The 13,868-nt window shown below is 37.8% G+C and overlaps 1 protein-coding gene across 1 annotated transcript; it reads right to left on the bottom strand.

Annotated features, from left to right (window-relative positions):
* Nucleotides 1-1,891: 1,891 nt before the first annotated feature.
* Nucleotides 1,892-11,286, bottom strand: LOC145463140 (glyoxalase domain-containing protein 4-like). The gene is made up of 7 exons (XM_081446857.1): nucleotides 10,803-11,286; nucleotides 9,446-9,495; nucleotides 8,902-9,022; nucleotides 8,090-8,231; nucleotides 6,906-7,237; nucleotides 5,355-5,441; nucleotides 1,892-2,880 (listed from the first exon to the last, which is right to left on the bottom strand). The coding sequence occupies exons 1-7, from the start codon at nucleotides 10,890-10,892 to the stop codon at nucleotides 2,806-2,808; spliced, it is 897 nt and encodes a 298-aa protein (XP_081302983.1). The 5' UTR covers nucleotides 10,893-11,286; the 3' UTR covers nucleotides 1,892-2,805.
* Between the last annotated feature and the right edge of the window lie 2,582 nt (nucleotides 11,287-13,868).

Genomic DNA, 13,868 nt, shown 5'->3' with positions numbered 1-13,868 from the left:
CACAGAGCAATGGCGGAAAAGTTGAATGTCATATTGAAAGATGTAAAGGAACACGATTCCACACTCTTTCAGTCCAATGGGCTTGCTTTAAAGCAGGGCGAAGAATTTTCCCACAGTTTTAATGTAAAACAGATCAAATGTATAGAAGCTAAGTTGACGAAGGTCACGCAGGACATGGAAGCACTAGAAAATAAGAAGAGCAATTATAACAGCATATTCAAGGGCATACTCAAACAGCACATCAACAAAAGGAGAAGGAAAAAAGAAAACCGCAGAAAGTCAAACGAAAGAAAGAGGAAGCGGACTGAAAACAACGTCCAACGAGTTTATGGAATCTGTGTTGGAAACCCGCTAGGAAATGATCTTCCACAATGCCTTGTGTACCCTCCTAGAGCGGCCGTCCCGGAAGAGTGTATTAAAGTTGAGGATGTTGCCACGTTCTTATTTAGAAGAGATGGGCCATACGTCGCACAGCTCTTGGAAGGGAATTATTTCACCAATGCTGCAAGAAGCAGAATCACCACCAACCTTGAGCAGGAAGTCAGAGATTATGTTTACACCTTCACGTACCCTGAAGAGAACACTCTGACGGAAAGCATTGCTGCTTCTTGCAGCATTGGCGAAAGAGACTCCCATAGCAGCACAAGCGGCGACGAAGAACTCGACGACAGCGAAGATGAAGATGAGTGCCAGTGAAAGTTGCATTCGAAAATAACAGTGTTAAATACTTTGTTTCAGTATCTACAAATGCTTTTTGTCGCCAAACGTTTTTTTTAAAGCAGAAGGAAAGTTTGTAATAAATTTGTATCCTACCTTCTATGTTTATTCTATAGCAATTTTTTTGATATTCAGACATTATGCCATTTTAAAGTTTTACTAAAATATTTCACATGACCCCCCCTTTTTCCCTTATTTTTTTGGGATGGCCCCCCCTCGAAAGCCATTTTTTTTCGCATGGCCCCCCCCCCCAAATCCCACCAGCCCCCCCTACCTTATAAAAAATGAACGGTCCCCTAAATCTCTTGATATTTTATATACATACATACATAAATATCTTTTTTATATTTTATCAATATTTCCTCACAATAATTGCTAAAATCGGTCTGGAAAAATAGCTTGAAACTTAGAGTTTCCCGCAAATATAGGCGAAATTTAAGCATACTAACGGAACTAAACACATGGTTTATTAGCAGGTTATGTGTTCAAACTTCAAACAGTTGATAAACATTCAAGAAATTCGAGTAAATAATTATTGAAGTTTTCTTTGAAATCGTTGACTTTTTCGTGTTTGATATGTGCTCTAACCCTATATTTTGCTCAAAAAGTTGCTCGGAAAGGCAAACATTTCTCGAGGTTGTTGTTGCTCCAAAGGCAAAAAATGCTACAAAGTTGCCGAGCACAATCGGGACACACTTAGGGACAACTCGCTTACAACTTTATTTGGGCCCCAAGAATCAAAATATGATGAAAAATCAAACCGGCAAAACAAACAAATAGTGATTTTGAATAATGGCTTTTTGCGATGAAATTTTTTATGAAATAAACTGCAGAAATTCTCTCGCGCTCATTGGCTAATTTTCATTGTAAATAAGCCGACAGAGATGAATTTGTAATTTATACGACGCGGCAACGAACAGAGCGGACAATTTGACAATGTTATGACGAAATTCATGATCAATAACAGGACAGACGCATGAAAAACACGTCAATTTGTTAATTCGCAATGTTTGTCGCTACTGTCGCTAAAATATTCGATTGCAAAATTGTTTATAGTTTTGCTCTCAAATTTATCCCACACTAAAGAAAAGTTACCGTCCTGAATTTCAAGTGAGCTTAGAAATTGAAAAGATTTCAGCGTAATTCAAGTGAAAATAGGTTTTGGCAATGAAATTATTATCGATTGCGTGTATTATTTACCAGGTTAACTAAAACGTGACCAGCCAGAGTTGTCCCGGGTAGTAGGGTAACCCTACCTGAAAAATTTTGCTTGTATAAAACGCGGGCTATCTTTGACCCTGTTGTTAGGGTACCCTAACACGAGGGTTACCTTACCTGCTTGTAAACAGGGCCTGACAGGGTTCGGGATAAATTATTTATGATGAGCCTCATTACTTGTTTAAATTCTTCGTCACACACGATTTCACTCGACTAGAATTCATATTTATTCTGCTAAACAGACTGCATATATAAGAAATTATTAAAACACACATTAGCTATATAACGCGTACGTTCTCTTTAAATATTTGATTAAATAAACATAGCTAAAAGGTTTTCCAGAAAATGGCAAATATTAAAAACTACTCACTTATCTATGTGCTTATATAAAAATTGTGAATGTTCTCTTTTTTATTTCTTTTTTTTTTTAAATTTAGTTTTACGAGTAACTGGACAAAAGAAATTTCCTATTAAGCATTCAGTCGTTTGAAGTACAGTTGTCCGGCTAATTTTGACTTGGTTATTGCTATTCTAAAATACATGTAACTAGACTAAATTTCGCTTTGACACCAGAAAGCCAGGTTTTTGTACGCACTGATTGGCTATCGTAGTCTGCGCGTACTTCTCCCCAGTCCTTTACAGCCTAGCCTAAATGTATGATTATATGCAAGTTTCTTTAAAAAACAAGTGCACAACTCTCTATGTTTTCGACATTCATTTGGAACAGAACGTCTTCTGCTTTTCCCTCTCGCGATTGACTAAATTGACAACTAAGTTAGTCAGCAACTGCTGTGACTGAACAATAAAAGGCATTTACTGCCCCTAAAATTATTCCTTTGTTTAAGCTACATTGATTTTAACATTATTTCTTCACAGTGTCCACTTCTTGTGTGAAGTAACTTTAACCTGGGAAAACCATTCATCACTCTTATCCTCGGCCATTGCCTGAGAAAAAAACAACACGAAAACATCTTTATTAAAAAAACTACAGTGAAATGCCGCCTTAGGGCCACCTCGTTATTACGGCCACTTTATTCTGGCCCGAACAAAACCTCAGTCAGTTATTTTTTGATTCAAACAACGCCTTTAATACGGCCAACCCGTTACATGCAATACGGCCACATTTTTGACTGAGGTGCGATGGTGACCAGATTAACGGGGTTCCACTGGATATTTATATGTCTTACAAATGAAGCTCGGAAGCCGGTGCGTGTATTTTGCAAAAAAGTTAAAAGAAGGAATGTAAATAAAGGCTAAAGGCTCGTGCAATTTTGAGAGAATTTTTGAAGATCACTCCTATTGTAAATCTCTAACTGCACTCGCATTCATATGATTAACAAATAACAGAGATTAATTTCGAAAACTGTTCGGCCTAACAGTTTTTCAAAAAGTAAAACCATATCTGTCATATCTCAATCCGTTTTACTTTCTTCAACGTTATTTTGTATTTGTTATGTAATTGAGAAGTTCCTTCACTGTTTTAACTTGAAGTTGTTATTTTTATATTTCACTCAATTTGGTGGCCATCTTGTTGTGTCTAAATTTAGCTTAAATCCGAGACACAGTTTCTTTATTTACTAGGCTAAGCTAAGCTAAGTTTATACCATCATATGCTCAGCATTTCACTTTTTTGTAAGTGCAATGTCAATCTCAGTGGCAGATCTAGGGGAGGGGCCCGACTCCCTCTTACTTTGGGTAAAAAAAAAGAAAAAAATCACAGAAGGAAGAAAAGCAAGCAAAACAAAACCGCCCCCCGCACCCCTTCCCTTAGCTCAAGGTCTGGATCCGCCACTGGTCATAATATAAATTCACATCAGTTTTGTGATGCATAGAAAAACAGTTTCAAATCGAAGGAGAGTTCCTGCGAAATACTAGTTTACTAACGTACATCAAATAGGTGATGCATTAAATATACAGCTGACAATAAACCAACAATTGAGGTTCAAGGATAGTTATGATTCAAAGAGACTGAAACCGGGATTGAAATTTTCCAGATGTGTTGGCGTCCGTACCATAGTTTCTTTAAAAGGAGAAGGAAAAAAATTTGATGTAATATCCGATTGGTTATTGCACGGATCGGCAAAGGGATCTTTAGAAATCGCTTCGAAACGTTTGTGTATTTTCAGAAATGACCGTACGTAAACTATGAAATCCTTCGAACGCCTTTGGAAAATCCTCGGAGAATCTTTGGTAACCTTAAGAACTTTACGAAATGATTAAAAATGGAATACTTCTAGAGAAACTGATATTTTAGGGTTTTACGTCATATTTCCCACCTATGCTACTCCGTCGTGTGAAATATTTGCCACATGTATTTTCTCATGTACGTGTTACTTCACAGGGGTGAAAGGAAATTGAGTGCAAGAACCGCTTCAAAAACAAGTTTGTCACAGATTTTTGACGAGCTGCTACTACATACTCACTTCTACAGAGTGTGTGCGGGGCTCAGGAAAGAAAGGCAAAGTTTACATGCCTGTACTGATAACCCGTTTTATTTATACGCGGGTATTTCTACCAGGCCATCAAATAAGCTGTTATATGAACAATAGCCTCCATTTGGCGCGAAAATATGCTCAGTATTTGCCGCAGACATTATATGTTCCGAGAAGCGACCAGTTTTCCGAGAGCGTGGCTCGAGGAAAACTGCGAGCTTCGAAAAACGGATAAACGTAAATATTTTCGCGCCAAATGGAGGCTATTGTGTTTATTATCCTTTAAATATTTTTCGCAACACGTGCAGTTTTGTATATTGGGGAATATCACTCGGATATACCCCAGTTTTAGCTGGGGCATATTCGGTCACGTGACGCGTTTAGACCAATAGCGCGCGAGCGAAAATATTTGATGGATTTTTCTTAGAGGCAGAACGTTTTAAAACGTGCGAAAAACACTTGCCGTTTTGACCATGTGATGTATTAAACCATGTGATCTGTTCGCGTAATTGTCCATTGACGCGTGACAATGAAATATAAAATTTAACATTTTTCGTTCGATCCTTTGTTTAGGTATTTCTATAATCACCAAAGTAATTATACTAAAACAATTATTCGCCTCAGGCTCGTGAATATATAAACAATAGCCTCCATTTGGCGCGAAAATATGCTCGGATATTTGTCCGTGGACATTATCTGTTCCGAGAAGTGAACAGTTTTCCTCGAGCTACGCTCTCGGAAAACTGTGAGCTTCAAGGAACAGATAATGTCCAAGGACAAATATCCGAGCATATTTTCGCCCAAAATGGAGGCTATTGTGTTTATTATTCTTCAAATCTTTTTCGCAACGCGCGTAGTTTTGAAAATTGGGGAATATTCTCGGATATTACCCAGTTTCATCTGGGGAATATTCGGTCACGTGACGTGTTTAGACCAAGCGCGCGCGAGCGAAAATATTTGATGGATTTTAATGGTGAATATACTCACAGTATTCAGCAGGCTGTCCCCTTCAGGATCAACTTTTGATAACTCTCTAAACGCTTCATCACCAACAAAACAAATTTCATGTCCATCCTAAAAAACGAAATAAAATGAACAGAAACGGCCAGAAGCAATCAATAATTAAAAACGTATTGCATGTTTAACACTTAATTACCTACGAGAGTGAAAGAAAAAAACGAAATTAAAAATTACATGCAAAGTTTAAAAAAGTTAGCGGACATTATCTTCATCTTCCCTTCAGTATTTATTATTAATTATGCATTCTCGTATTTGTTCAATTTTCGTTAGTTACTCAAAATAACTAATCGTGAATGATTTAGAAGTAATATATCAAACACGGAGGACCGTTTTTGACCACATTTCCAAACACCGAAAAGAAAGTTGAAAACACGACGCGCAGCGGAGTATTTTTGACGAACTTTGAGATGTTTGGAAATGTGTCAAACGCTGTCTTGAGTGTTTGATATATCTTCTCAATCGAAACTAAAACTAAGAAGAAAACAGAGAAACAAAATCGTAAAAATCTATCCTAATTAAAAACAGATATCCAAACACCGTTACAGTCATGATTTCCTTCCTTTAAACTTGATAAATTACTAATGAGTTTGACTAATTTGGATCAAATACCTAATCGTATCTTTGTGGTACGCTTCAGCGGCATATTTATCAAGAGAGTTTGGTCGAACCATGCTTCGTATTTTGGTGAGACACACACGAGCAAAACTACCAATGCCGAGACCAAACGAGGCTGATATTCCGCGGAAGTATACCAAAAAAGGTACGATTCTGTATTTACTGTACCCAAATGGTCTAGCTTTGTTAAAGAAATTACTATACCAGTGCACTGAATCTATAAAGAGGTTACGTGTGTTATGCAACATGCGATTTTGATCTCAATTTGAAAAAGTTCGCCTGATGTTTTTAAATTCTGCTTTTGTGCCTTGGAAAGCTTGCATTTCAACAATTTCGCTTCTGAATGAAGGTACTTTAATTTATAATCACAGTACCTTTTTTACCAAAAATCCCGGGGGAGACTCACTCCCATATGAAAAGGTCGAGGATGCTCATCAGAAAATTTGAATTAAACCCCTAAAAGAGACCAAGCTGAGCGTGGCTCGAGGTTTATTTGACCCCTAAAAGATTCGCCTTTCAAAAAAACGGAAATGACAGTGTTTGTTTTTTCGAGTGCACCCTAAAAGATATATTGACAGCTAAAAACGGTGCCGTTTCGTCACGAACTCCCTAAGTGAGACTTGAATCCTTGATTTATACCCCTAAGAGAGACGACATGCGTCCGCGACCTTTCCATATGGGAGCTCCCTGCTGGGCCAATGATAGCGCCATTTGACTGTCATAGCCAAGTTTTTCGATGTTGTTGTTGTTGCTGATGTTGTAGTTGTTAGAGCGGTTTTCGATTGAGTTTTGAAAGCAATCAGACAATTACATTGGTTTTGGTTTTACCACGGTTTGAATAGTTTTGGTTTTGGTTTTAAAACACTCAATTGAAAACCGCTCTATAGTTACTTGACTACTTACCGGATCAGTTAAGATGACAACTTGCACTGTAGCCTTTCCTGGGGTGTCTAAACTAACAAGTGGTGTTAAGATTGCGTGACCAGCTTCCTTGACTGAATGTTCAATGGCCGGTAACTGGTTGCCGGGACACGAGAAAGCAATTCGTCCAAATGCTGTTGCATGATCCACTGGGCATCCAAGATGAATCAGCTCAAGTTTACACTTGTCCGAGTCATAGCCCAGTAATGCTTCAGTCTCTGACTGCTCATACACTGTCATGCCTAATAAGTTCTGCCAGTACACTAAAGATTTGGCAAGGTCTGAGACTCCAAGAGAAACTTTTTTGACTGGATCTGGGAGAAAAAAACACCCAACAAAATTACGACATTGTAGGGGATATTACAGGTGACTCAGATTGACCTTACTCTGGAATAAGAATATGTTACAGGTTATAATCCCACTATTCCAAGAGAACATACAAAATATGAGCCCATATCAGTTGCGATGCAGAGTCATATTTTGTTTATGTCCTATGCACACACCTTATGTGATCAGTACGATTATTCCATTTGTGGAGTAATCCAGACTGTAGATTATTTGACATTTTTTAGACTTGTGGATTGTTTTTCTTTGTATCCAAATTTCACATTATCATAGCCAGGCTACTTTCCTTGTTATTTGGTCAGCTTATTTTTCAAGAACTTCAGGTCACCTTGTTGAGTCACCGTGGTGATGGGAAGAGAAAATGTCACCCACAAGCAAATTTTGTAGCGTTTTGTTTTGTTACGATAGATGCAAACAACTCCTGTCTGGCCAATAGTTTCTGAGTTTTTTCAAAAACTTGTGGCCTTTGCAGAAATCCTATATTTCCAGGAGTGTTCCATTCCATTGACTAATTTAAATACATGAAGTTGTCAGACATGGCATCCAGGGGACACACCTCAATACTTCTTTTTGGATAGGTCATGCAATAAAACAGAACCAACAAGGAAGTTGTAAATAAAAAAAGTTAAGTGGTAATAGTAGTACAGTAAAGTCCATAGCTATACATAGCATTAGTAATCAAGGTAAATTAGTACCATACGTAGGTGAGGTCTGCAATGCATAAAATGGCATGCAAAAGCTCTCCATGTAAATTGTATGCCTGCCAGACATTGTTTTTCACATAAGCAATGATTTATTAGTTACGAAGGAACGTTTGTTACCTCCAGTCACATCCTGGTCCACCAGTGTAAACTTGTATCCATCAGGGGCTTTGACAGTGATGCAGCCATCTCCTTGCTCTGTTACTGGATAGTTGTGTTGTTTTGCATTAGCTACTGCAGTCTTGGAGTGCACTGTAAGACCCTATGGAAAATAAAAACACAGTGAAATATGATTATTACTTAGCATCATGATGTAGACATGGAGTAAGTACAGCGGTTACCATGAGCATAGAGGGCTATGTAGGTACATGTAAAGCTCTTTGCATGCATTTTGAGCATAGGATACTGCTGACATAAGAAACAGAAACCCTGCACACCTGTGTACAAAGCCATGCATATTCCTGAAAGAAAGACAAGACAAGAGCAATTTGTTCATTCACTTGTCACTGATACGCTGTAAGACCCACACTCTTAAGGGATCACTAATGCAAGGCAGCTTTAACCAAGTTACCATGGCAACCATCAACACAGCCAATCAGACTAGTCAAATTATAATGGAAACACAAAAGGAAAAGCTCTGTCATATTTATTAACATCAAAGTTTAATGTTCAACTAGAAGTATTTCATCTTTTACTCCTTACTCAGTGGATGGGATTCTAGTCCACTGCAGCATTACCCACAGCATATAAACTTGCCAATACCCATTCACATACCAGGCTGGATAGGGACATTATTGGAAATAACCCTGAACCCAGACCGCTTGATGCAGGGTCCAGCGCACTAATCTCACCTTGTTTAATACTGTAGACACTTATTCGGGAAAGTTCTGTATCAGATGTCATGAAATGAAATTAATAAAATGGGTGATCACCTGAAAATCATTTCCTAGTTGATATTCTTTAATACCATAGTTATATGTCAGTTCAACAACAAAGTGATCATCTTCTGGTCCAAAGCCAGCCATTGTTTTACTCCACTTGCCATCATAAGGACTGTAATAGATTAATTCATTAACAAATATTAATAATATTATATTGTACTCCCTGTAGACATATAATTCTCATTCACTACAATACACTAGTTGTCTGAAAGGAAGTTTTAAACTTTGATATCTAACCAATTTTACATGGCACCCCTGCATGCAGCTCACCCCAATCATATCTATTTACCTACATGTACAAGTAACTGAAATTCAACACAGAGCAAAATGTGATTATCTGTCTCATCTCATTGGTTGCCGCAAGAGTAAATCATATGCTCGCTCTTTCTCTGAGCGACTTAAGCAGCCAGCAGGAATTGATTTAAGGGCAGGTTTATTTCATTTTGAGTGCTAACTGAAATAGTTTGCTACAAAATTATTTTCTGCAAGCACTAACAACTGTCTTATTGATGAATAAACCAAGGTAAGTAAATACCCATTGCATGATGCTTTACATCCTTCTTCAAATTCTTCATGCCGCAAAATCTATCAACAAAGACACGTTCAGTGTTAAAATTTCTTTTTTAAATAAATATTGTGATGGAAATTACGGGAAAACTTTCAGTTTCAAAATGATAAGAGCTAATAAAAAAGGTTTATTAAGTTTTTGACCAAAAGCCGCGCTGGATCTGAGAGCTTCCCAGCTTGGCAAAAAAAAAAAAAAATTAAGGCCCAAGGGCCAAAACGTTTTAGGGCTCCCTCCTAAATTGTAAAAATGACTGGATCAACAATAAAAATTGGAGAACACAAGTTAAATACAGTTATTGCAAATGCAATGGCCTGATACATGTATGAGCACATCTGGGAGTTTTATTTACTGTATTTTTTTATTCCTCAGTGCATCATGTGACCAATGCATACACCTCTCTCAAAAAACAGTTCAGGTTTGATTCTCGGCTGGTGTTGATCCCTCCAGTTTTAAATTTTTCAATAGCTGGCATTTTATTCTTTATTTTCTTTTCTGAATCTATTGATCTATTGTAGATGAGGTGGGGTCACTCAGATACTTAAAGATACCAAATTATTTGAATGTTGCAGGTATAAATTGTACAAATTATTTATATTACAACTGTGAAATAATATGTAGATTGGGTATAGGAAATGACACTTGGTGACACCTTTTTGACAAATAGATTCCATGTTGCCATGCATCAGTGTTCAGTAACTGATCTCAAGTAACATCAAAATAATGCGGTAAGAACAAAAGAGTGGGAAACGAGGTGACAGCCGAGTGTGTCACATGATCAATTACTAAACAGGCACAGGGGCAACATGGAATCTATTTGTTTTATATCATAAAAAAATGTTAATGATGTCACCTGTGCATCTGTCCTCCTGTTCATCATAAGTACATATTAAGAACCAATCAAAATGCGAGAATATTCGATATAATGTATAAAAATATATCGAGTTTTAGAAAAGGCCGCAATTAATGTAAATTGAGTGCCCGTGGAATTCTTTGATGTTCAAATTGTATCTAGGGGCCAATATCTAAGATATAAACTTAATCTTATATAGTAGTTTTGCAACACTATGTTAAGGCAAGCAAAAGAATTAAGAAATTAAAGGTATTCAACATCGTCCTGTTTTGGTCTTATTGTAAGAGTATTAACAGCTTGCAAGAACAAGTAACAACTAACAGCTTAGCTTGCAAGAACAAAGGCCAAACAATACGTACACTACACGAAAAAAACTTTCTAACATAATCTCAGAAACGTTTAAATTCCCCCGTGGATAGAACCTCTCTTAACTTGAAACTATGCTCTAAAAATCATGCAGTCAATGATACACACCTTCATTCCGAGAATATCACGATAGAATTTCACGGTTTCATTTCTGTTTCCAATCTTGAAGACGAAATGTAGAGCTCTACGAAGCGACATCTTGATTGCCAGTGTTGCGTGACGTGACGCAGCAAGGGACGGAGCTCCCAGGAGTTGTGGGAAACAAAATGTCACACCAGAACAATGACCCCGTCTCGCAATAGGGGAACAATAAATGTTACATGTTATTTACCTTTATAATAGGTCTTTCACCTGTTTACAGGAAATTCTCAAACCAAGACCTTCCATTGATCGAGCGATAGCGAGTTCAAAACGGTAAGGGAGGGAGGCGTGTACTCCCATGTATCGACAGGTATATGTGCCGCGGGATCTAGCACTAATTAGTAGAATTCTACTAGTATACTAATGCAAATACTACAATCTGATTGGCTAACCTGCTTGTATACTATCAGCTATTAAACAGTAGAGTGTTTCTGTCGAGGAACTATCGCCTGATAGTTGCCTCGCGGAAATCTGGTGTTCTTAAAACAAATATTTGCCCGAGAAGCCAAGCTTCGAGGGCAAATATGTTAGTTTTAAGAACATCAAATATCCAAGGGGCAACTATCAGACCGATAGTTCCGAGACATAAACACTCTATTGTCTTTACTGTTCACCACTAAATTTTCAGAAATCAGTTCAAAAATCGCATTGAATTATGTTCAACAGTTTTAGATGAAAGCCGTGAGAGCCAGATGTAAAATTTGAAAAAGAAAACCAACAAAAACTCACTTAATACAATTTCAATTCTTTATTTTCTACAAACCCGATTGTTTACAGAAAATTTTTCACGGACGTGTACTATCCATCCAGGTATTTCCCGCGGACGGGCACTATGGGCTGATAGTAGGAGCTTAAGCAACGACGATGACGACGAGGACGAAGACCAGTAAAAAATGAATTTATGTTTTACAAACGAAATTCGCGATTGTCTAGATCTGTTGGCCAATGACTCTAAAAACGTGCTTAAGCTAAATATGCAACGACGGGGTTCAATTCCAACTGGAAATACGAAAAATTAGCCGTCGTCGTCCACGTTTCGTACACGACTCAGAACTTGGTCATTTCACGTTGTTGTTTTGCAGAGGTCGGCAAAGAAATGTACAACGATTTTTAACGCACGTGCACAGCCGATTGTTCTGCTCATTAAACCTTTTGTTTTGTGACGTTCACGTTGCCGTCGTCGTCGTGGTTTGCCTAAGTTCCCTAGTGTCTCTCCGCGGACGAACACTACCGCACCAGGTGGTCAATTTAAACCAATAAGAATCGGAGAAAATTTAGTGATCAACTAATTAGAGTGCAGTGGCTGTCGGTCGGCCACGAAATGCGACGTTATTTGCGTTTACCTTATTACATGAAATTTTCGCGACACATTAATTTCGCGAATTTCGCGATTTAAAAAAATCGCGAAATTTAAGTGACGCGAAAATTAAATGTCGCGAAATTAACATGATGCGAAAATTAAGTGACTCACATCACGTCAATAGTTAAAAAAGCGACTTTATTACCATTACACACGTTTATAACAATCATTTTGAACTATTCTGTGGTAATGTTCTGGTCCTCTTCATCACTACTGCTTTCCGTCTCCACTCCAGGTAGCACTTCTTTTGTACAATCCTCAAACTGTCCAATTACTGGCTCGTTGTAGTGCTGTTCCACTAGTTGCTTAAACCTTTCAATTGCCTTGTAGACACTGTGAGAGAGAACATCTTTCTTGTTACCGTTTACATGATCAGTTGCGTTTCTGTTTATTTGGACGTTGTTGATTAAGTTGTTGGATCAAATTCAGGGACATCTTAAATAACATTGACAAAGAAATATAGTGTGTCTCACTCAAAAACGCGAAATTGAAGTAAGTCAAAATGCAAAGTTTTCGCAAAATCGCGAAATTAAGGTGTCGCGAAATATGCGAACCTCAAAATCACGAAACTAATGTGTCGCGAAAACTTCATGTAATAACGGTATTTCAGTTAGAATTATACCAAAACAATTAGATTATTCGCTCTCGATTTCTATGAGGCGACAGTTGATTTGGCCGATCGGCCTCATCAACTATCACTTCATAGAAATCTCGAGCTCATAATCTAATTGTTAAATGGGGTCTTATTTTTGCCCCTGTTGGCATTATGTTCCCGGTGGGATTCTTAGTACCTTTATTGTATCAGCTAAAATTGAAGAGCGTAAAAGCCCAAATTGAAAACAAATGATCTATCAAATTTAAACTATCCGTTAACTTCGCCAACTTCCAATGCGTGACAGAAACGAAATAAAGTTGACCCGTTCGCGCTATTCTTAGTTTTTGTTTTTCCATTGAATAGGGTGTAATTTTTCGGGTCTGGGGCTTAAATAGGGTATCAATTTTCATTTGCTTCGTCCTTAAATACGGTCACACCTAAGATTTCCCCATAAAGACCGAGCATTCAAGGTTAATTGAGCGGTTTTCGTTTGAGTGTCGACAGGTAATTGGTATTGCACTTACTACGCCGCCCTATTGATTTAAAAAACTCGCGTCACTTTATCATTCAATCAGGGGTAAATCCAAAACCAATCGGGATTCACTCGCACGCGTTTTCCCGCGCTTTACGTCAGCTGCATGTTATTATTTGGAGTTTTGATTGGTTCATTGGATTATCTGCGTCCTTTGTGATTGCTGGGCTAGAGTGATTACTTTAGTTTTGGTTTCACGACACTCAATTGAAAACCGCTCTAAGTCGTGTTTCGACTTTGCTCTGACTAAGGGCTTACGAAGGAAGCGGTTATCATCGTTAAGTCAGTGTGGTGGTTTATCTACCTTTATCAACTTCAAGTTGATAAATAGCAAAGTGTTTCACTTGCCTTCCGGCGCAGCCAAACATTTTCTCTTGAAAATGATAACTTTGTAGTTACTCACTGATGACAACGTTGTTACGCTACATTTAGCTAATTTTTATTTATTGATTTATTAATTTATTAATTCAAATGTTCTATTTGAGGTTCTCAGAACATGTCTGTTGTCTCTCTTTTGTATCTTGCCAAGAGAGGAAGGAGAGTAAG

The sequence above is a fragment of the Orbicella franksi genome, chromosome 12, assembly GCF_964199315.1.
Source record: "Orbicella franksi chromosome 12, jaOrbFran1.1, whole genome shotgun sequence".
NCBI lineage: Eukaryota > Metazoa > Cnidaria > Anthozoa > Scleractinia > Merulinidae > Orbicella > Orbicella franksi.
The sequence above is the reverse complement of the archived record's forward strand: the minus strand, read 5'-3'. Positions and strand labels throughout refer to the sequence as shown.